Raw genomic sequence first — 24,258 nt, forward strand, 5'->3', positions numbered from 1 at the left:
CCCAAAGAAGTTGAAAAATAAGGTGTACAAAACGGTGGTGCGACCAGTACTACTATATGGTACACAAACTTGGGCAGTAAAGGTACAGCAGCTAGAGATGATGGAGATGAAGCATTATGAGATTGGTGGCAGGATGCAGTGTGGGACAAACAAAGAAATGAGGGCATCAGAGCAGAAGCCAAATTAGCACCAACTGCAGAGAAGGTCAAAGACAACAGATTACGGTAGTTCCAGCACACATGCAAAAAAGCAAAAACAATCTGGTGAAGAAGATTTGGGACAGACAGGAAGAAGGCAAGAGAGGAAACAAAGGCATCCAGCAAAGAGGCAGACAGACTGTGTGAGAGAAGACCTAAGAAAGTCAGGCAGGAGTGTGGCAACGAATACAGAGAAATGGAGACAACTGACATGGCACCCCAGTCCCATGTGAAAAAAAAAAGGGGGGGGGGTTTGATGATGATAGCTTCAATACCATTTGCCGAAGAAATCACTGCAGGATGAGACCTGGGATTAAAAAATAAAACTGTGTAAGACTGAGGAACTTTATAAAATGTATCTACCTTCTTAGGGGCTACGGGTTTGTCATGCATGTTAGACAATAAACAGGATTGGGATGAAATTCCACTTATAATAACTTATATATTTTTTAAAAACATTGGAACGTCATTACATTCTTGCTGAAATAATTGGTTCATTGTAGATATGGTTTCAGAAGAAACAGTCTCCATAGAATCACAAAACGAATCAGTGACATAAGGAGAAAAAAAAACAGAAATTGTTCCTACAAAATCATTTTCCTGTTCAGTATACTCTGAATCATCAGAAAATGAAGAATTCCTTTTTCTTTCATTAGTAGAGGTGTCAAGAGCCTGAACAGAGCCCTGAGATAAGCTCAAAAAACCACTCCTGTCTAAAGTAACAAAAAAAAAAAAAAAAAAAAAAAAAAAGAAAATAAATCCTTTATTTTTCTGCTCTTTCTTAACAGGAATTTCCATTGAAGCAGGCCAACTCTTGTCAGGTACATCACCTCGCAAACAGCCATCACAGTCAGCATTCCCTGCTCCTTCCTCCAAATCCAACAAGAGTGGTTCTCCCTTGCATGCCAACGGCACTCCAACAGCTGCAGAGGGCATGTCAAATCCCTGGGGGTCTATATTGATTTGTCAAAGTTTCAAAACTTCGAAACTGATACATCAGCACCATATCATCAAAGTTTTGAAACATTGAAGGAGAAAAGGTAGAAGATGAACAGTCTGAAGAACAAGAAAAGGCCACAGCAAAACTACCCATCTGTGGCTCAGTCAAATTTATAGCTAGCTGAATAGGCACAGGTTGTCCGCATATTTTCTTCTTTTTGTGGCTGGAAGATTGGAGAACTGAGGAATCTATAAGTTATTCCATGGTGAAGCCAAAAATTAAGCCTGAAGCCCAGGTAAGACTGTCAGGAATAATTGGTAGTACAGGTAACTATTAAATAAGTACTTTTTTAAAGAATCCACCAAAAGTAATTTAACATGTTTTAAGTAGAAAATCAAAAAATAAAACATTAAAGTTTCACTTCAAAGTAAAAAGTGAAAGTCACATGACTGACCACTAAAACACTTTTTTCCTAGCTTAAATTAATTAGTTTCACAGAAAAGTTTCAAGTAAAAAAAAATATTAATGTGAAGGGATTTTTCTTTGAAGGGAAATTATCTGCCCAGCAGTGGAGAAGCAATAGCCAGCTGTTGATCCTCAAAAGCCCACAAGAGGAGCATTCTTCGGCAGCAACAAAGCTCTGATGGGTTTGGCGTCAAGACTGTAAATTTTCTCCAGCCTAGCTTGAGCTGTCAATGGTCTTGGCATGTGGAAGGTACCACGAAGCTTTGGAAGTTGGTCAGCTGTTATATCCTGCGCTTGAAATAACCCACATAGTTGAGGTTACTGCTACAGTGATCAAATAATGATCATCAATGGTATCCGGAACTGACTACAGGCAAGCCTTCAAAATGGAGACAAGCTACAAAATCTAGGTGCAGGAAGAATGACCAGCAGTATCCTTTTAGTGACAACAACTTCACCAGTGTACCTGCTTTTGGTCATCACAAAGAGAGAAGTAAAAGTCTGACAGTTGTCAGAAGACAATCAAGTTCTGCAGCAGATGTGACTCTCAGAAAGGACTTCCATGTACTGAAAAAATACATAAGTTATAAATTTAAAACCAACAAATAAACATAGGTAGCAGAAGTTACGGAAATGAATACAGTGAAGTTGGTAAGTGCAGATCAGGGAGGGTTCGAAACAAAACAGTTTACTTAAATGGCGGAAGTAAAAAGAAATGATGCACACTGACTTCAGCCTACCTGCAGGACTTGGGAAGGGAAATGAATGCTCTAGAAGGTACTTCAGCAAAAAAATAAACCTTTCCCTCTGCAGCAGTCTTCTCTCAAGACAACAAATATGGGGATATACATGCAATTTTAAAACTTTCATTGGTGGAAAAGGAGAAAAAATAAAGGCTCATACAAACACAATGACATAATGCCAACAAATGAAATTCATAAAAAGCAGACTGCAGAGCTGCCTGCATCACCCAGGTGCTTACTGTAGAAAACATGGAATAGACAAATACTGTCAGCACATTCATACACACGAGAACAGCACACATCATACAAAGGTACATGAATAAGACGTTAATTGCAAAGGTCACTGCAAAATTAGTGACATGATTCAACACAAACAAGGTAAGGAAAAGAGTTCTACTGAGCTGGGGAGCTTATCAGAACATTTTCAGCTTTGTGTACTCCTGTACTACATTGTCTAAAGTTTTCTAATTGTCACTAGTCATTAACTAGATAAAGACCATAACATTCTCAATGCTTTAGCACTATATAATGAATAAAATCTACCAAGTTTTACATGTAGTGGTAACTTTAAAACAGGCTCAGTTTACTGTCCCAATAAAAAAGCACTGTGATTTTGTTACTGTGAGTTACAATTTTAGTAAAGCTTTCAAGAGTGTTCTTGACAATTTTCTGTTCAGAAGTTTTCTTAGCAATTTTCTGTTGTTTTTTTTTTTTTAGTTAACCACATATGCTGTACGGACAAAATGCAAATATACTACATAATTAAAAATATATATTTTAAATTACATAAAAATAATATGAATTGGTTAAACTTTGTTTTTCCAATAATGAAATCTCAGCAGGCAGACCAACATAAAATCTGCAGTCAGCTATTTATCTTATTCAACTATTTTCCAAAACAGTGTACAAAATAAAAAAATGACAGCAGCTCAGATAAGACTGTACAGAGGATTGAGTATTTCATTGTCCAGAATATTTTCTGTTTTATCCCCACAGATCTTCTGTTCTTCCAAATTTGTAGATCAATGTGCTGTCAGAAAAATGACAAAAGGTTAACTTCAAGAGTCCAACAAGCAATAACATCTCCAAAACAAGGGACAATGTTTACAGTACATCATTTATAATCAATATGCTATATTTCCCATTGCAGCCTTATGTCTCAAACAAAAAAAAAAAATACTCTCATAGGACATCACGTGGGGAAAAGCCCACTTCTGCATTCTGTATAAATACCCTTTTTCTGCTTATGGGGGAAAAAAGTACAGTTGTGTACACTTACCATAAATGTAAATGTTCCAGTGTATTCACTGTTGCAGTCATTACATTTGGGTAATCTTCTGGCAGGTTGCCCTCAGTCGGCCTGAATAACAAAGTCTTGGGTCCTGCGTCGGTTGCGGTCTCCTCTTCCATGACGTCAGGTCGTCAGGGGTATAAAACATGCAGCCGACGCCATTTTATTCAGTTTTTCTTGCCCCAGATGTCAGGTGCCCCCCAAATGGGGAGCAAAAATATATATATAAGTAAATAGTAAATATATAAATACACTTTTGGAAGCATAAACTTTACCTTCAACTAAAAGCAAATACACCACAAAGGCTTTGGAGTATAGTGAAGGAAAAAAAAGGTATAGAAAGGGGGATAGTGGGTAACCCGGACTGCAACAGTGAATACACTCGAACATCTACATTTATGGTAAGTGTACACAACTGTACTATGTTCTTCGTGTTTCACTGTTGCAGTCATTACATTTGGGTAGAATCCCAAAACTATGGATGGGAGGATGAAACTAAATAGCATTAGGAGTGGCAATAAGGCCCTGCAGAACTACAGTGGCAAAGCCCGCCCTGGATGTAGAGAAGAGAGGCAAATGATAATGCTTTGTGAAGGTATGAACAGAGCTCCAAATAGCAGCTTCTAGAATGTCTTTGATTGGAACTCCTCTGAGAAAGGCAGCTGAGGTAGAGGCAGCTCTGGTGGAATGTGACCTGATTCCCTTGGGTACAGGTTTACCATGATGCAAGTAGCAGAAATGAATGCAGTGGCTTATCCACTTAGAAATAGTTTGCTTTGATATAGCCTTTCCCTCTGATCCTGAAGCAAATGCCAAAAGTAGTTGCTCAGACTTTCTTAGAGATTTGGTCCTGTTTAAGTAGAATCTTAGTTGTCTGTGTATGTCCAATGAATGCAGAATCCGCTCCCCCTTGTTCTGTGGCTTTGGGTAAAATGTTGGCAGGTGAATAGTTTGGTTAAGAGCCACATTGGATACCACCTTAGGCATAAAGGAAGGATTGGTCCTGAGGGACACCCTGTCTGGGTAAAATGTAATAAAAGGCTCCACAGCCATGAGAGCCTGTAGTTCTGAAACCCTTCTTGCTGAAGTGATTGCCAAAAGGAAAGCTGTTTTCCAAGATAAAAACTTTATATTCGCAGTAGCTGCTGGTTCAAAAGGAGGCAGGGTGAATTTTTCCAGCACAAAATTGAGGTCCCATGCAGGAGATGGTGATCTTCTGGAGGGACTTAAATTTTTGGCCCCTCTAAGATACTGTTTTAACAAAGGATGAGAGGCTCCGTGTTGTAATGAGCCGAGATGGCAGAGGCATGGATTTTTATTGAAGAGAAGAATAGGCCCTTGTCAAGCATCTCAGTCAAGTATTGTAAAATCTGAGGGATATTTGGTTTTGCTGTGTCCATTCCTTGTGCTTGGTTCCAAGCACAGAATCTCTTCCATTTATCAGCATAAGATTTTCTAGAACTAGGCCTTCTGGCTTCCAAAATGACATCCATAACAGATTTACTGAGAGGTGTTGTTTGAATAATTACATGATCAGCCATGCTGCCAGGTTCAGAGTTTGTAGCTGAGTGTGCAGAATTCGATTGTTCTGCTGAGACAGTAGATGAGGTATTTGAGGCAAGTACCAAGGAGGGAGTTGAGACATATTCCTCAGAACTGGGTACCAGTGCTGGTGAGGCCAGTCCAGAGCAATTAGGATCATTTTTGGATTTTCCTGTCTGACTTTTAGTAAAACCTTGGGGAGAAGAGGCAGAGGAGGAAAGGCGTAGACTGATAGGTTTTTCCAACTGAAGGATAGGGCATCCACTTTCCATGCTTGTCTGTGATAAGTCTTTGTGCAGAATTTGTCCAGTTGATAATTTTGGGGAGAGGCAAACAGATCTATGTCTGGGCTCCCCCATTTCTGTGTTACCATGCTGAAGACTTGTGGATCCAGTTTCCACTCGTGAGGGTCCATACGACTTCTGCTTAGGTCGTTTGCCAGAGTATTTTGTTTTCCTGGCAGGAATTGAGCTTGAAGATATACTTGGTAAGCCAAGGCTGTGTCCCACAATGCCATGGCTAGTCTGCAAAGGGAGTAGGAATGCGTACCCCCCTGCTCGTTTATGCACCACATAAAGTACAGTTTTGTACCTACCATAAATGTAGATGTATGAGTGTTCACACTGCTGCAGTCATTACACTTGGGTTATCCTGCAGTCGGCCGGAGTTCCAAAGTCTTGGTCCGGCGTTGGTTGCTGTCGCCTCTTCCCTGACATCAGTGCGTCAGGGGTATATAAGATGCATCCGACGCCATTTTCTTCAGTTTTTCTTGCCCCAGATGTCAGGTGCCCCCAGTAGGTAGGCAATACATATTGCTAATAAAAAATATACATAAAAAATAAAAACAATACCTTCAGTTACAAGCAAATACACCACAAAGGTAGTATAGGATAGAAAGGTATAGATAAGTCCAGCTAGTTCAGAGGGGATGGAGGGAGGGTAACCTGGACTGCAGCAGTGTGAACACTCGAACATCTAAATTTATGGTAGGTACAAAACTGTACTATGTTCATCGTGTTACACTGCTGCAGTCATTACACTTGGGTAGAATCCCAAAGCTAAGGTTGGGTGGCTGGTCTATAAAGAGTTAGGATTGGCTATGAGGCCCTGCAGAACTGCAGTAGCAAATCCTGCTCTGGATTTAGAGTAGAGAGGCAGGTGGTAATGCTTGGTGAAGGTGTGCACTGAACTCCAAGTTGCAGCCTCCAAAATTTCCTTGGTAGGTACTCCTCTGAGAAAGGCTGTTGAAGTGGCTGTTGCCCTGGTGGAATGTGGCCTAATGTTATTTGGGACTGATTTTCCATACTGTGTGTAACAGTAACGAATACAGTGTCCTATCCATTTGGATATAGTCTATTTTGAGATAGCCTTGCCCTGTGATCCTGCAGCATATGCTACAAACAGTTGCTCAGTTTTCCTGAAAGCTTTTATTTTGTCCAAGTAGAAGCGTAGCTGCCTGTGTATGTCCAAAGAATGCAGAAGTTTCTCCCCTTTATTCTGGGGGTTTGGATAAAAAGTTGGCAAATGGATGAGTTGGTTAAAAGCCACACAAGATACCACCTTTGGCATAAAGGTAGGGTTTGTCCTTAAAGAAACCCTGTCCTGATGAAAACTTATAAAAGTTTCCACTGCCATTAATGCCTGTAGCTCTGAGACTCTTCGTGATGAAGTTACTGCCAGGAGCAGAGCCGTTTTCCATGATAAAAATTTTAGATCGGCTGTGTTGGCTGGCTCAAAAGGTGGCAGGGTCAGTTTTTTCCAAAACGAAATTGAGGTCCCAAGTTGGTGTTGGTGCTCTCCGGGGCAGTCTTATGTTTTTAGCCCCTCTGAGGTACTGCTTTAGCAAGGGATGAGAATAAAGGAGGATCCGTGTTATAATGTGCTGAAATGGCAGAGGCGTGGATCTTAATTGATGAGAAGGATAGGCCTCTGTCCAGCATCTCAGTTAAGTATTGTAAAATTTGAGGAATGTTTAGAACAACAGGGTCAAGGCTTTGAGACTGATTCCAGGTGCAGAATCTCTTCCATTTTTCTGAGTAAGCTTTCCTGGTGCTAGGCCTCCTGGCCTCCAAAATGACATCCATAACAGCTTTAAAGAGAGGTGTTGCCTGTTTGACTAATGAATCTGCCATGTAGCCAGGTTTAGGGTTTTGAGCTGACCGTGCAGGATCTGAGTGTTTTGTTGAGTCAGAAGGTGTGGTATTCGAGGCAAAATCCATGGTGGGCCTTGAGCTAAGTTCCTTATGATAGGGTACCAGTGCTGGCATGGCCAGTCTGGAGTAATCAGGATCATCTGTGTTTTTTCGTGTCTGGCCTTTGAAAGGAGAGGCAGTGGGGGGAAGGCATAAACTTTTATGTTTTTCCAGCTGAACAAAACAGCATCCACTTTCCATGCTTGTTTGTGATAAGTCCTTGTGCAGAATTTTTGTAGTAGGCAATTCAGTGGGGAGGCAAAAAGATCTATGTCTGGGCATCCCCATTTTTGCGTTATCATGCTGAAGATTTGTGGATTCAATTTCCATTTGTGAGGGGCCATGATATTTCTGCTTAGATCATCTGCCAGAGTATTCTTCTTTCCTGGCAGGAATTGTGCTTGCAGGTGAACTTGATACGTTAGAGCTGTGTTCCACAATGTCATGACTTGCCTGCATAGGGGATAAGAATGAGTGCCCCCTTGCTTGTTTATGTACCACATTGCTGTGGTGTTGTCTGTCTTTAATAATAATTGTCCTGGATGCAGAAGGTCCTTGAAAGCTGTTAGGGCATTTTGTACAGCCAACATCTCTTTTTGATTGATGTGAAGATGCATCTGGTCTGTGGTCCACTTGCCCTGAATGCATTTTCCTGCCATGTGTGCTCCCCAGGCGTAATCCGAAGCATCTGTTGTTAGAGTCTGCCTGGCTGTGGGTAGGGTGAAAGGCTGACCCTTGTTTAGGTGACATGCCTGTGCCCACCATCGAAACTCCTGTTGTAGGCAGGGAATCATTGATATTACTGCTTCTAAACTGTGAGAGTGTTGAGTCCAAAAACTTTTCAGGTACCATTGTAATTTCCTCATATGCAGTCTGGCATATGGTATTAGCAGGATGCCATGAATCCCAGGGCCTGCAAAATTTTTCTTGCGGGGAGATGGGACTTTTTTGCCAGTAATTGAAAAGAGAGTTAGTTGAACATGCTTGTCTGGCGTGAGGTAAGCCATCTGGGCCGTTGTATTTAAGCTGGCACCCAGGAATATAATCTGCTGTGAGGGCACTAGTTTTGACTTCTTTTCGTTTACTGTGTACCCTAGAGAAATTAGCAACCTTTTTACAAACGCCAGATGCTGTAGAAGAATGTCCTTTGTCTCTGCTTGAATGAGGCAGTCGTCCAGGTATGGATATATTTGAATTCCTTTTTGTCTGCAAAATGCAATTACTGGTGCCAGGCACTTTGTGAAGACCCTGGGCGCAGTAGATAAGCCAAAGAGCAGTGCAGAGAATTGGTAGTGCATTGTACCAGCTTTGAATCTGAGGTATCTTCTGCAATTTTGTCTGATAGGGACATGCAGGTATGCCTCTGAAGTCTAGTGTAACAAGCCAAGCCTTCTTGCCCAGCATGGGTAGAAGCTGCTGTAATGTCAACATTTTGAATTTCGGAATATTCAGGTAAGTATTTAGAATTGAAAGGTCTAGTATGGGCCTCCAGGCCTTGTCCTTTCTGGGGACCAGGAAGAGTCTTGAGTAAAATCCTTGTCTTTGTTCCTGTTGTGGTACTTTTTGAATAGCTCTCATGTCCATGAGGGCTGAAATTTGTTTTTGTGCCTCTGCCCATTGATTTTGTGGCAGGTCTGGCATTCCTTTTAGCCTGGTAAAGTGTGAAAGTGGAACCTGTAACCTTGAGACACAATATTCAGAGCCCATTTGTCTTGGGTGATTGTTTGCCAGTTTTGAGAAAAAAGTGCTAGTTTCCCCCCTAAGGGGGCTTCCAAAAGGGAAGTACTTGGTGTACGAAGGGGAAAGTCATTGTGACTGTTTCCTGTAAGGTTGAGACTTGTCCTCACCTCCTTTTGGGGTTGAGGTGCCCCACTGTCGTTGTCTGAGCCTTGGGGTTGAGATCTGCCTCTTGGGCATCTGTATCTGCCTCTCGGTGGCCTGTCTGACACTGGAAAGGACCAATTCTTTGTTGGCCAATTTCTGCTAAATCGAGGTGGCTGTACCTGTAAGAAATCCTTGACTGTTTGCACAGATTTAGCTTTATCCTCCATTTTCTTTAACACCTTTTCTGCCTTAACACCAAACAAGGTATCATGCTGTAAAGGAGCATCCAATAATTTTGCCTTAACATGATCAGGTAAACTCTGTTCTTTTAACCAAGCATGTCTTCGAATCACAGAACCTGTAACTGCGGTTCTACAAGAGGACTCTAAAGAATCAAAACCACACTGCAGAGTATGTTTTCCCACCTGTTCAACTGCATGCAATAAATCCTGCATTTCTTTACAATCAGGAGCTTCTGAGCTTGCAAGCATTTTCTTTTAACTGAGCCATTAAATATTGTTGGTACTTAAGCATGTGAAACTGGCAATTTAAAGCTCGTACTGCTAAAGCTGCAAAAGTGTATACTTTCTTGCCCCATCTATCCAAAGCTCTGGAATCTCTGTCAGAGGGTACTGGATTTTTTGCAATGGAAGCCTTAACCCCTTTTGGACCCTGGGAAATAGTTTCTGGATCAGCAGAAGGGTTTTTATAAAGAAACTTGTGAGAGTCAGGGACTCTATAATACCTATCTGGGTTGGCTGGTGCAGGGGTCAAAGAATCAGGAGATAAGCTGGATTCAGAGAACACATCATCCACAATATCTAGCACAGGTGGAATAGCCAGGGGCCTGTGCTGAGGCAATAAAAGGAAATCCCTGAGCCTTTTCTTGGATTCTGAGTAATCCTGACTTTCCCAATGGAAATGCTCCCTCATGGTATGTAAAGTTTCCCCAAAAGAATAATCCTCAGGAGGAGAGGCTAAAGGGGTAGATTCTTCCGCATCAGAGTCCTCATAGGGGGGTAGAGAGTATTCCTAGTCTGAAGAGGAATCAGAGGAAATAGAAACCTGATCAGAGGAATCATAGTCTGTATCCTGCCTAGGCCTTTTCTCAGGAGGGGGATGGGAACCCCTGATTAGCGTAATGAGGTCTTCGGCCATTTTAAGCATCTGTTTCTTAGGCATGGAGGACTGTCCAGGGGAATGCTGTACTTGTTTCTTTGTCTTTAATGGTACTTTTGTCTTGGCTGTAGTTTTAACGGTAAGTTGTGAAGGTCTGAAAACACCCTCAGAAGCCGATGCCTGCTCAGCAGCTCCGAACCCATCTGAGGGATTAGTTTCCGTAGGCCCAATACCTTGAGTTTCCAGAGGCCTAGTTGTCTCCACATGGGAGTCAGAGGCGGCCTGTGGCTCTGAGGTAGTGGGTGTCAAGGGCTGCGAAAGCGCCTCACTGAGAACCGGCGACTGGTCTAGAAGAGGTTTCGTCGTCGGTTTTGGACCTTGGATGCCTGTCTTTATCCTTGTCTTTGCGTTTTTTCGGTATTGTGGTAGTCGGTTGATCCAACGGCATAGTATAATTGAACCTTCGGCCAAAGTAGTGCAAAGCAAAATCAAAACGTCTTTTTATAGTGCGCTTGTTAAATCGAGCACAAAACCGACAACTAGTGACGTCGTGATCAAGGCCTAGGTATGGAATACAGTAAGAGTGGAAGTCCTTATGAGGTATTTGCTTCCCACAAGAAATACAATTATTAACTTTTTCTGACATCAGTCTGAGGCAAGAAAAAAGTTTCCCCAATGGGGTAGTTAGCTTTATTGAAGACTTCGGATCTGAAATTCGACTTCAAAAATCTCAGGAGTCAGCCGACCGGCACTTGCGAACTGCTTCTGCTTTGGGCACCGCGCGGCAAGAAAGACTGGAGAAAATGGCGTCGGATGCATCTTATCTACCCCTGGCGCACTGACGTCAGGGAAGAGGCGACAGCAACCAACGCCGGACCAAGACTTTGGAACTCCGGCCGACTGCGGGACCGCCTGACGGCAGGATAACCCAAGTGTAATGACTGCAGCAGTGTAACATGATGAACATCTGTGGTGTTGCCCGTCTTTATTAGTAGTTGTTCTGGATGAAGTAAGTCCTTGAAGGCTGTTAGGGCATTCTGAACAGCTAGCATCTCTTTCTGGTTGATATGCAGATGCATTTGTTTTGAGTTCTATATGCCCTGAATGCATCTCCCCGCCAGGTGGGCCACCCAAGCATAGTCTGATGAGTCTGTAGTTAGGGTTTGGGTGGCAGGAGGTAGAGAGAATGACAGTCCCTTGTTTTGGTGACATGTCTCTGCCCACCAAAGAAACTCCTGTTGCAGGCAGGGAATGAGAGGAATCATTGCTTCCAAACTGTGACAATGTTGACTCCATAAACATTTTAGGTACCATTGAAGTTTCCTCATATGCAGTCTTGCATATAGGATTAGTAGAATGCAGGATGCCATGAACCCCAAAGCCTGCAAAATTTGTCTTGCAGATAACTGGGTTTTTGTTGCCATCTGTTTGAAGTATATATTCAGTTGCCTTTGTTTGTCTGGCATAAGGTAAGCCATCTGGGCAGTTGTATTCAAGCTTGCACCCAGGAATGTAATTTTCTGAGAGGGTACCAGTTGTGATTTCTTTTCTTTTATTGTGTACCCTAGGCATGTTAGAAGTCTTTTACAAACGTCAGATGTTGAAGAAGAATGTCCTTGTTCTCTGCTTGAATGAGACAGTTGTCCAAGTAAGGATAGATTTGTATGCTTCTTTGTCTGCAAAATGCAATTATTGGTGCCAGGCACTTTGGAAAGACCCTGGGCGCAGTAGATAAGCCAAAGGGCAGTGCAGAGAATTGGTAATGTATAAAACCTGCCTTGAAGCGGAGCAGGTATGCCTCTTTTAAATCTAGTGTCACTAACCAAGCGTTCTTGCCCAGCATAGGCAGTAGCTGTTGTAAAGTTAGCATTTTGAATTTTGGAATGTCCAGGAACGTGTTCAAAATCAATAAGTCCAGTATTGGACGCCAGGCATTGTCTTTTCTGGGTACCAGGAACAGTCTTGAATAAAAACCTTGTCCTTTTTCCTGTTCTGGTACTGGTTGAATAGCCCCCATATCCATGAGGGATGTAACTCGTTTCTGAGCCTCTGCCCATTGATTTTGTGGCAGATCTGGCCAACCATTTGGAATTGGCAAACTATGGAAATGAAATCTGTACCCCTGGGATACTATGTTTAATACCCACTTGTCCTGGGTAATTAAATGCCAATTTTAAGCATGAAGTGCTAATTTTCCCCCAAGGGGGCTGCTAAAAGATAAGTGCTTGGTGATGGTAGAGGGAAGTCATTGAGACTGCTTACTGTAGGTTTGTGCTTTGTTTCCTCCAGATTTGGAGGTGGAGGCACCCCATTGCTTTGACCTGTAAGAACCCTGTGACTGGTATCTAGAGCCTTTTGAGTGCCTGGATTTGCCTTGAGAGGCTCTGTTGGACACAGGAAAGGACCAATTTTTAGTAGGCCAGTGCCTACTGAATCTGGGTGGCTGCACTTGTAAGAAATCTTTTACAGTTTGCATAGATTTAGCTTTGTCTTCCATTTTCTTTAAAACCTCTTCTGCCTTATTTCCAGAGTATCATGCTGTAAAGGGGCATCCAACAATTTAGCTTTAACATGATCAGGCAGATTTTGCTCCTTGAGCCAGGCATGCCTTCTAATCACAGATCCAGTAACTGCGGCCCTGGAAGAGGCCTCCAAGGAATCAAAACCACATTGTAAAGTATGCTTTCCAACCTGTTCTGCTGCATGCAATAATTCCTGTAATTCTTTATTTTCCACACAATCCAAAATCAACATAATTTTCTGTTTCAATAAGCCCATAACATGCTGTTGATATTTAAGCATATGAAACTGGCAGTTTAAGGCCCTAATTGCCAAGGTTGCAGACGTATAACTTTCTTTCCCCATCCATCCAGTGCCCTGGAATCTCTATCAGAGGGTGTAGGATTTTTGGCTGTAGAGGCCTTTACACCTTTGGGACCCCGTGAGATAGTTTCAGGATCAGCAGCAGGATTTTTGAATAGAAATTTGTGGGAGTCGGGAACCCTGTAATATCTGTCTGGCTTACTAGGAGCCAGAGGTAGGGAATCAGGAGCTATGCTTGATTCCGAAAACACATCATCAATAATGTCTAATACAGGGGGTATAGCCAAAGGCCTATGCTGAGGAAGAAGAAGGAAATCCCTAAGCCTATTTTTTGATTCAGAGAAATCCTGACTCTCCCAATGAAAATGTTCCCTTAAAGTATGCAACGTTTCTCCAAAAGAATAATCCTCATGAGGAGATGCAGATGGGATGGATTCTTCTGCATCTGACTCCTCATAGGGTGGTATAGAAAAAATTCCTGATCAGAAGAGGAATCAGAAGAAATAGAAACCTGATCTGAAAATTCATAATCAGTGTAGGCCTCTTAGCAGGGGGAAGGGGGGGTTGGGAACCCCTGATCAAGGTAATTAAGTCCTCAGCCATTTTGATCATCTATTTTTTGGCATAGGGGCCTGAGCACGTGGCTCATGCGTCGGTTTTTTAGACTTAGAAGATGTTTTTGATCTTGTTTTTGAAGCTGGCGTCGGTTTTATATAAAAATATTGAGGCCTGAAAACACCCTCAGAAGCCTGTGCTTACTTAGCGGCTCCAGACCCATCCAAGGGAGAGCCATCCGCGGGTTCAATACTCAGAGTCTCACGGCATATCGGACTCCACATGGGTCTTGGTAGAGGCTTGCAACTCAAAAGTAGCGGGCATCATAGGCTGCGAAAGCTCCTCAGTGAGTACCGGCGAACCAGCGACTTGCTTAGGAGAAGCTTCGTCGTTGGTTTTGGACCACAACTGTCTGTCTCTATCTTTTTCTTTGCGTTTTTTGTAACTCCGGTAGTCGGATTGCTAACCGACAACATTTCAGGATAATTAAATCTGGATCCAAAATATTTTGAAGCAAAAATATACCGACGCTTAATAGTGCGTTGGTTAAATCTAGCACAAAGCCGACAGCAAAGCACGTTATGATCTGGGCCTAGGCAAGGAATACAATACAAATGAAAATCCTTATGAGGTATTTGCTTCCCACAAGTAATGCAATTATTAACTTTTACTGACATCGGTAAGGAGCAAGAAAAAGTTTCCCCAACGGGGTACTTAGCTTTAGTTGAAGACTTCAGTTCTGAAACTCGAATGCGAAAATTTTAGGAGTCGGCTGACTGGCATTTGCGAACTGCTTCTGCTTCGGGCACTGCGTGGCAAGAAAGACTGAATAAAAGGCTGCATGTTTTATACCCCTGACAACCTGACGCCATGGAAGAGGAGACAGGAACTGACGCAGGACCCAAGACTTTGTTATTCAGGCTGACTTGAGGGCAACCTGCCAGCAGATTACCCAAATGTAATGACTGCAACAGTGAAACACGAAGAACATCTTAAGTTTTCAGATTTAAAAATCACTGCCACACAAAAGAATGGCCCACCTATGCCTCTGTACAATATGAAACGCATGGTACCAAGTGAGATACTATGGCTCACATACAATACAAACCATTGGTTTAGCTTAAAAAAACTGTCAAGTTTGATTATTTGCTTCCACTGGAACTGAACTGTAGGAACAGTACTTAAAAATCTCTGGTCAAAACTGAGAAAGCATGAGGCAGCCGACAAGCAGAAATTAAAACCCTCTGATGTATTCAAAATGTTATGTTACACAGGTTTATGGTTGACAGGCAATATATTTTCCTTTACTGATTCAAATGTTCACACTTCTGTTTTATGTGTATGTATTAACTTTGATAAACATCCAGGCACAGAACAATGCATCATATTTCACATAGAAACTGTGTTGCTATTCTACTAATATGGTATTATTAGAAATACTGCTTTATAAAGAGTGAAAAACTGTTATGGATTTTTAAACATACTGCTGTTCTGCAGTGTAACTTTCATTTTGAAAACACTGCCTTATTCTTTCAATTTACTCTGACAAATATTACAAGCTGAGCTGACCTGCCTTGCTGGAAGACTGCTATAATGCTTATCTGTTAGCACACTATGACTGGATGAAATTATTTTATTTGAACATAAAACGTTTTAATGCACAGTAAGTAAATGATAACTAAGAGCACACACATGCTGGAGTTAAAAAAAATGCCATACATCTTGAAAAAGTTACAATGAACTACAATGATGAAACAGCCAAAAAAAGCAATTTGATTTTCCTCATTTTCACATAATGACAGATATTATTCGGGGGACTGTTTGCATGCAGCTTTAGTGGCAGAACAGTAATTTTTTTTCTACTGCATATCTCTACAAAATCACCTTTGAAGAAACATGAATAACATCACAAGGCCACAGAACAAAATTTTTCTCCATTGAAAATGAATGTTGTATCTTGTGGCCTATATGCAGTATGCCTGCCTACACCCATACCATGCTGTAGATGTTATCACTATAACCTTAGTTATGATCCTGAAACTGCATATCCCCCCCAAGGGGTTGCAGCATGTACATTACTTATGCCAGTCTCCCTTACTATTCATGTAGGTACCATACGATTCTTAGCTTAGGATATGCATCCATTATTTATATAGCAACTGTATTGTATTGTTTGTATACAAGGTCTTATTACCACATTTATAACTACACACTATTACATGAACTACTTGCCTTATCAGAGCCCCAAGTCTTTGCTGTAAATGATCATTAATTTGGCCAGTGTTTCCAGATTCTAAATAAAATACGTTTCAGTTAAGTTGTAGCACAACAGAAAACTGAAAGAAAAAATAATTAGTGCGATCAAATGTTGGCTAGCACACAGGAAACTGATTCACTGTAGTGTTTAATCTGTCTGCATTGTGCAGATGTGATAGGACCCAGTGATGCTGTGAGACTGGTCGCAGTCTCTGCTGGGACTGCATTATTGGGAAGTGGAATGCAAGGATTGAGACATTACGTTTCAAAGTCACAGCGGTAGTGACAAACACAATATCCCTAAAGTATACTCTGAAATGGCACAGAGCCTCAAAAAACAACAGATTAGAAACTAATATTTAACCAAGTCATACTGATAATGTACTAAGATGCTACACACTCATTGTTCAGGTCCACATACAGCTTTGATTTAATCACAACGGCTCCTTCAACACAAAATGGATGGGTTCCTGCACCACTGCAAAGGACAATGGAAGAACAAATTGTGCCCTCTAACAATGAAAAATGGCCACATCTGGCAAACATGCAGGACAGCACATAATGACTAGACCACCCACCTTAGTGAAGAGAAGATAAACAAAGCAAGACTGCTTGGCACTGTGAACAGTTCTTACTTGGATGGATCCAAGACAAGCAGAGTTAAATGTCCTGACTGAGACAAATACAACTGTCAGGAAAAAGGAAACAAGATACTAAGCAGTTTGACAGCAACAGGTACTAAGAAACTAGCCATTTTGGACACTTCCTCAATATCTAGCAGCAGTTCAAGTCTGTATTAGAACAGGCCACTTTATTTGCTGGACAATCATGGTTTTGGTGGATATGCCATGTGGGGAAAAAGTAAAAAATATCCTTCTATTTTAGGGGAAATGTACAACAACTGCACTCCAAATAATGCAAAGAATTCTGATACTGTAGTTGAAACACCTCAGCCAGTAAACCAGTTGTCCATGTACTATCATTTTGGTAATCACAAAAGACAAAAGAAAACTCGAGTCAACAGATGCAAAGTAAGCTCTTTCGTTTACTGATATAAGCAAACTTCTTCAGACAAAATTCAAAAGACATTAAACCAATAAATACATTCAATTAATTACATCACCAACTAACAATTCAAGTTCCCCACCCACATTTAAAGGAATATTTAAAAATGTATATGACCACAGGTAGAACTACATCTCAAACATACATTAAATCTTACATTATGCCAATATTTAAAATAAATATTGAAATTAATCATCATAAAAGTCAAAACACAAAAATACATATACTATATCCAAAAAAACAATATTTTATAAAAATGCATTCATCTAATAAGATATTTCAGTTTTAAAATGCATGCATTTGCAAAATGCATTTAATAGAAAGACAATCGTTAAGGACCGTGGGTATATGTGCATTAAACCTTAACTGCCAATTTAATTCTCTCTCATCCAACCTAAACGGCACATAGCCCACCCTAGGATTTTCCCCACCTTTATCAATAACACAAAATAAAAATTGGTGTGTGGGGAAAGACTTCACATGTCTGGCCAAGGCATTATTCAAATTCAATTTACTCGTGTCATAAACGTGTTCATAAATTCTCTGTTTCAAGCACCTTTCCATCTTCCCAAAATAAAAGGCAGAACAACCCTGGCACCTAGCTAAATAAACTACTTTGCTGGAATCACAATTAAATTTTCCTTTCAGATGATACACCTTGTCCCGGACAGTGAACAATAATTACTGAGTTCCTGGTTTTCCCACCAGTTTTATTGTCCCAGCAGAATAGTTATTATCAGCTGAAGTATGAGTTTTCTCCAGGAGTCTGCAGTTCCCTGCTGTTGCAAAATTAGAAAGGAAAGGTAAGACTCTTCTGAGATCCAGTCACTTACTGAAATCAATTTATTTATTTCATTTCATTAGCATCTGGCAGCATTGGAAAAATTAAGGACTCACGTTTGGTAGGACCCACAACAACTCACTGACCTAACAGACAGCAGAGAGCTTGTATATAAATAAGGTAATACTTAGATAACAACCATGACCAGCTCACCTACCCAGATATCATATAAAAAGTACATAAATAAATAATGATAAAAAATCAGCAAAACAAACAACTTACAACAGCAATATACACTTGAATACTGGGATCACTGCTGCAATATCCTTCTTCAAGAATAGGAATTTTTCTGTTATTTTTGACTCCCCTTCACCTGATGATATCAAGCTTTCCTCAGTTGGATACTGCCAACTCATTCCTTCATTCTAGAACTCAGTTGAGAGCTGTCCAGGGGGCACCAGGCAACCATAAGCATACTTTATGTTCTCACTGGCATCCTAGCAATGACAATGTTTTGAATGACCTAACTCCACCCGTTAGGCAGGAGGAGAATAAACGAACAGTGTCTCAAAATACCCTTTTTGAGTGCATACTTCTGTATACTCACTCTGAAGGTTACCACCCACAGTTGGCTTGGTGAGCCTAATGCCCACATGCAGGCAGCTTCTCCACATCATTAACCCTCATCTGAGGCATAGTGGCAATGTGGTTGGCTAGCTTGACCATCCTCCCTGCCAGCATCATCAAATTCCCCATGCTGCTTGAACTCAGGTCACATGGCCTATGGTCAGGGCTTTATCCCTTTATGTCACTAGCATTAACATCAAGAATGGGAATCTGCTGAAAGTGAATGTCTAAGCATCTACCCTAACTTCCAGAGCTCTGCATGCCCCCCTCTGCATGGGTTGGTCTCCTCCCGATGCTGGAAACATCAGAATGACTCTGTGTAGAAAGGATGAAACAGCTCACACATCATCTTCAGTTTTCGGGCATAACTGAAACAGTTTATCCTCAACAGGTGTGACTGCGGAAGGTGTCAGGATTAGATATCATCTATGATCTCTGGAGATAACCAATGCTCCCAACCTGGAGACACAAACAAAATTTAGTGGCATTTGGCACACTTCAGTCTCATAATTTTTAAATAAGTCCCACAACATAAAGAAAGAACAAAGGAGAAGGTTGGAGGGAGTCCATTTGAACATCTAGTGCTATGGCAAGTTATTATACAGTTGTACTATGTTCATTATAGGTATCATTGCTGTATTATCATTCATCCACAATGGAAGACTAATGATGCATGTCCTGACCTTGGACTCAAGTTGGTACAGCTAATGAGCTTTGCAGGACTGCAGTGGCAAATCCTGCTTGGCTTCTAGAGACTGAATCCATGTAGGAGTTTTTGGAGAAAATATAATTTGAGGCCCAAATAGTTGCCTCACAAATGTATTTGGTAATCAAATTCTGAAGAAGGCAGTAGCTACTGCTTCTAAAGTATAAGTTGTGATCTGCCCCAAAGAAGGCAGAGGAAGTAGCTACTGCTTTTTTAGAACAGGCTCTGATTTGCCCTTTTAGGACTTTCCACAATAATCATAACAGAAGGTAATGCTACCAGCTAGCCATTTGTAGATGGTCTGCTTGGACAACAATCTGTTTAGTTTTCTTTCTTTGACGAAGATGAATAACTAGTCTGATTTTCTCCATTCTTTGAATCTGCACAGGCAGTACCTCAGCTGTCTGTACACATTCATTAAAAGTATGAGTCTCTCTCTCCTCTGTTTTGAGGTTTAGGAAAAAAACACTGTCAACTGGAAGGTTTGGATCCGTTAGTTTAAGGTTAACTTACAGACCACCCTGGGCATGAACTGGCTCTCTAGGATCTCTGTTGTGATGAAAAATGCTATATGGGTTTTTGGCCATTGAAGCCTACAACTCCAAGACCCTGCAAGCTGTGCTACTTGTCAGTAAGAAAATGGTTTTCTAGGATATTAAAAAGCACAGAAATTAACTCAATCTAAAAAGGGGTACTGTAAGCTTTTCCAGGACAAAATTCAGATTCTAAGAAAAAGTCACTGGTCTACTGGGTGGTCTAAGGTGCAGAACCCCCATCAAGAAGAGCTTAACTAACAGAGAACAAGTAGCAAGTAAGGGGGCAGCCTGACTGTATTAAATAAGGTTCTTAAGTAGAGAAGGAACTGCTGGACAGAACCCACTTTAGATGATGTATGCCACACAAAACACTGATAATCTATCCCCCGTACCCATTTAGGACTTTCTAGTAGTAGGCTTTCAGGCTCCATCAGCATAATCAACCCCCTTTTTCCCCATTTTTCTACATGGGGTTGGTCGTGTTAACTGTTGCCATCTCTCTCCATTCAATGCCATACTCCTGCCTTCTTCGACACTTATGCCTGACTGTTGCAGATCTTCTTTCACACAATCCATACACCTCTTTGCTGGATGTCTTCATTTCCTCTTATCCTCCTCCTGTCTGTTCCAAATCCTCTTCACCACATTGTCGTCTACTTTTCTGCACATGTCCAGACCACCATAATCTGTTCTCTTTGATCTTTTTTGCAATTGGAGCTACTCCAGCTTCTGCTCTTATGTCCTCATTTCTTTGTCTGTCCCACAGTGTGCACCCTACCACCCTTCTCAGGCACTTCATTTCTATCACCTCTAGCTTCCTCATCTACTCTGCCTTTACTGCCCAGGTTTCTGTACCATACAGTAGTACTGGTCACACCAATGTCTTGTACACCTTACTTTTCAGCTTCTTTGGCATTCTTCCGTCATTGACTACACTTGAGACTTCATGCCAGTTGGCTGCAGCCCCTCTGATTCTAGCTTTGACCTCTTCATTCAGACTTCCCTTTTCCATAACCACCCCTTCCAGATACTTGAAGCTATTTACCTGTTCCACTATCTTCCCTTCTAGCTCATTTCTCAGCTTCTTCTGATTTTCCCAGTTTGCTAGCATTCCCACTGTATCTGTGCTTAGTTTCATTCCATGTGCCTTCAGTTTTGCATTCCATTCCCCTATTCTTTGCTGAAGTTCTTGCTCAGAGTTTGCCTATAATGCCACATCATCAGATCAGCAACTTTGCTGATCTGTCCCCCACCACCCTGTTTGCTAATGTAATCCATCACCAGTATGAACAGCAGTGGGCTCAGAGCTGAACCCTGGTGCACACCCACTCCCAGTGTGAACCCCTCTGTGGGGCCGAACACTGTTCGTACTTCAGTCATTGGATCCTTGTACATAGCCTGCACTAATTCTACCAATGTTTCTGGGACTTTGAACTACCACAGTACTGCCCAAATCAGCTTTCTTAGGACCTTGTCATATGCTTTCTCCAAGTCTAGGAAAGTCCAGTTGGACTCTTTCCTCATCTCTAGCTTCTTCTCAACTGTTTCACTGCAAACATTGGGTCAATTGTGCTGCATCCTGATCTAAATCTGAAATGCTCATTTCCCATCTTACTTTCTACGATTCTGCATATCCGTTTATCAATCATCCTCTCCCAAACTTTCTTGCAATGTGTAAAAACCAAAAAGAATACAGATTGCACCGACTGCTATTTAGTAACAAAGCTCACAACAAGCTTCAAAATACTAAGCACTTTCACCATATGTTAATCTTAGATCCTTCTCTGACCACTGCTTGCAGCTGATTGCAGCAACCAGTGGGTTATGCTGTGGGATGACTGTTTCACTGGGGATGACTTTGCAATCATTGATTCTACACCGGTGCTCCTTTCCTTCATAGGATCATAGGACTTTACTAGGCTATTGGCCCTGAGACCCTTATAAGCCTAGCCAAGAGTTTAGCCCATGTTTAGACAAGTCAGCACCCAAAGCCCCTGTCCAGCAAGGACACAGGTGGAATCCCAGGGGTGTATTTTCTGTTTCCCATCCAGTCATCCAGGTTGTGTTTAAAAAGAGATAATGTGGTACTCTGCTTGATGTGGAGAGGGAGTCTATTCCACAGATGGGAGAAGTTATTGCTGACTCTGTCAGCCAGTAGGTTGGCTATATCTACAGCATTTGGTATGTTGTGTTCTTGACCACCAGTTCTGAACAGATCTGGGTGCTTCCTTTGAGATTACAGACATATGTGAAGAAGGCCTTACGATTGTCTCTAGTAGATGTGGCCAATTTGGACTTGAAGTTGGCTTTAGAGGATTTCACTAGTGCTCTTATTTGCTTATTCAAGCTAAGGAGAGACTGCTTCCAACTGGGCACCTACTCCTTCTTGGTCCTGGACAGCAATTGTTTTCCTTTTGTGATGCAGTTTATTTTTTGCAAATGTCCACCAGACAGGTTTACTTTTCTTTGCGGAGGATGATTTTGTCCTGTCGGGTATTCCTGATTCCATGCATCTATATAAATGCTCGTACAGTACTTTGCTGTAGATTTGGACATTGGTGCCATTTCCTACAGAGGAGGAGGGGGCTGTGAAGCTGTTTATACTATCCCTCAGGAGGTTGTAATCAGCTTTGGAGAAGTTTGTTTGACCCTAGCTAGAGGGGAGTCAGGAGAGATGGTGACTTTGAAAGTGACTGCAATACAGTCGGATTTTACCAGGGAGGATGATACTCTAGGGGTGCTGCAGTGGTTACTCATGTTGGTTAATACCAAGTCCAAGATATTATCACCTCTTGTGGGGTTATCGACTAGCTGTTCCAAGGCATTTGCATTGATAAAATTGAGGAATCTCGAGGAATCTCTGGGAATTTGTGTTCTGGCATGAGCAGTTTTTCCAGTCTATGGTTGGGTAGTTAAGGTCGCTCAGAATCAGGGTAAAGGGTTGAATCTTGATAGATTCGAAGAGGTCCAGATAGGTGGAGAGGGCATCTTGTGTCAAATTTGGGGGCTTGTAGCTAGCTATTTATTTATTTAATTTGTTTGCATTTGCTTATCAGGATGATCCACTGGGCCAAAAAGTGCCCATTTTCAGTGGAGGTCTGGGGAGAAAAGCTCCACATACAAAAGATATTTAGATACAATCACATTTTCTACATACATAGAGAGATAACTTAAAAAAACAGACATACAATCTTATCATAAATTTCTAGCTAGAACGGCCGTATACATTATATACAAAATAAAAAGTACAATATATCATCTGCTTTGGATACTGCAGAGTGAAGACAGCAAGAGATAGTAGCATAAACGTTAAGCAGAGGGGAGAAAAAAGTTAGTGAGATCAAGTGGGAGAAGATGCTCTGTAGTCGTAGCCACATGTACATTGCCAGAGGGCTAAGAGATGCTGTTTTAGAGACTTTTTGAAGGATATGTGACTGGAAATAGTTCTGACAGAGCTGGGTAGGGAATTCCAAGTTTTAGCAAAGGTACATGAGTAGAGGGATTGACCAACTGCTAGACTGGGTGTTTGCACTTTTAGAAGGAATTGATTTTCAGATCTGAGTTGTTGGGAGGGCTTATGGGGAGTAAACAGGGAGGTGAGGGATGGGCAATTGGAAGGTTTGATAATGAAATTGTGAGCTGTGGTTAATTGCAAAGTAGGTTAGGTGATGGGGAAGTTTGAGTCATTTTACTTTGCGTAGGGAGATGCAGTGATGGAAGGAGTAAGTTTTGTTGGTAGCGAACTTGGAAACCTTGTTATAACAGGACACGATCTTCGATTTTATGGAGCTTTGAATGTTAGTGAACAAATGGGCACTGTATAAAAGTGAAGGAAGCAAATAGGACAGTGCAAGGGTTTGTCTAGCGGTGGGTGTGAGGTACAATTTATGCTTACAGAGGGTGCCTAGTTTCTGATGAGTTTTTTGATACAGTTTTGGATGTGTAGATCGAAGGTTAAGTGTTCATCTATTATAACTCCTAGAAGTTTAGTTTGTGATACTGCTCTATTGCAGGTTTTGTTTTGTGAATACATATTTAAATCTGCTCTATTTAGGGGATTGATTTTTTGGGGGGTGAATAGAAGCAGGTTAGTTTTGTTGGAGTTAAGGACTAGATTGTTGTTATTCATCCACTCCTCAGTGACTGAGAAAGCATGTTGGGTCCTAGCTAAGAGTTTGTCAGCAGAGTCAGCAATGCAGATAATGGTCAAGTCATCTGTGTACTGTATTACAGGATTTAGAGGGAGGGTGGAGTAGAAGTCATTAATGAATATGCTAAAAAGGAGAGGTCCCAATATGGATCTTTGGGGAACTCCTGTGTGTATATTGAGGAATAGTGAGAAAGAGTGGAGCCATTTAGTGGCTTGCTGTCTGCTTGTTAGAAAATCAGAGAACCAGTTAAGAGCGGGGGGTGACATTCCCAGACTGGATAGATTTGCCAAGAGGGGTCTATATTAAAAGACCAAAGAGGTGTTTCATCGAACACCTCTTGGTCGACACGCGAACGCTCAAAACAGCAATTTCTTTCCCTGGGAAAGAAACCACTTGGCCATCCCCATGTGTTTGACACTTTCCTCACTGTAGTGCGATCTCAGAG

The 24,258-nt window shown here is 41.5% G+C and overlaps 1 protein-coding gene across 3 annotated transcripts in view; it reads right to left on the minus strand.

Annotated features, from left to right (window-relative positions):
- Nucleotides 1-2,907: 2,907 nt before the first annotated feature.
- TMEM50B (transmembrane protein 50B) overlaps nt 2,908-24,258 on the minus strand; it is a 373,203-nt gene continuing 351,852 nt past the window's right edge. For all 3 annotated transcript variants that reach the window (XM_044072947.1, XM_044072945.1, XM_044072946.1), the window contains one exon: nt 2,908-3,375. In XM_044072947.1, the coding sequence (XP_043928882.1) occupies nt 3,330-3,375 (46 nt within the window). In that variant the 3' untranslated portion in view covers nt 2,908-3,329. The remainder of the gene's footprint in view (nt 3,376-24,258) is intronic.

Source organism: Protopterus annectens, chromosome 5.part1 (assembly GCF_019279795.1).
Source record: "Protopterus annectens isolate FY-2018-M chromosome 5.part1, PAN1.0, whole genome shotgun sequence".
NCBI classification, from domain to species: domain Eukaryota; kingdom Metazoa; phylum Chordata; order Ceratodontiformes; family Protopteridae; genus Protopterus; species Protopterus annectens.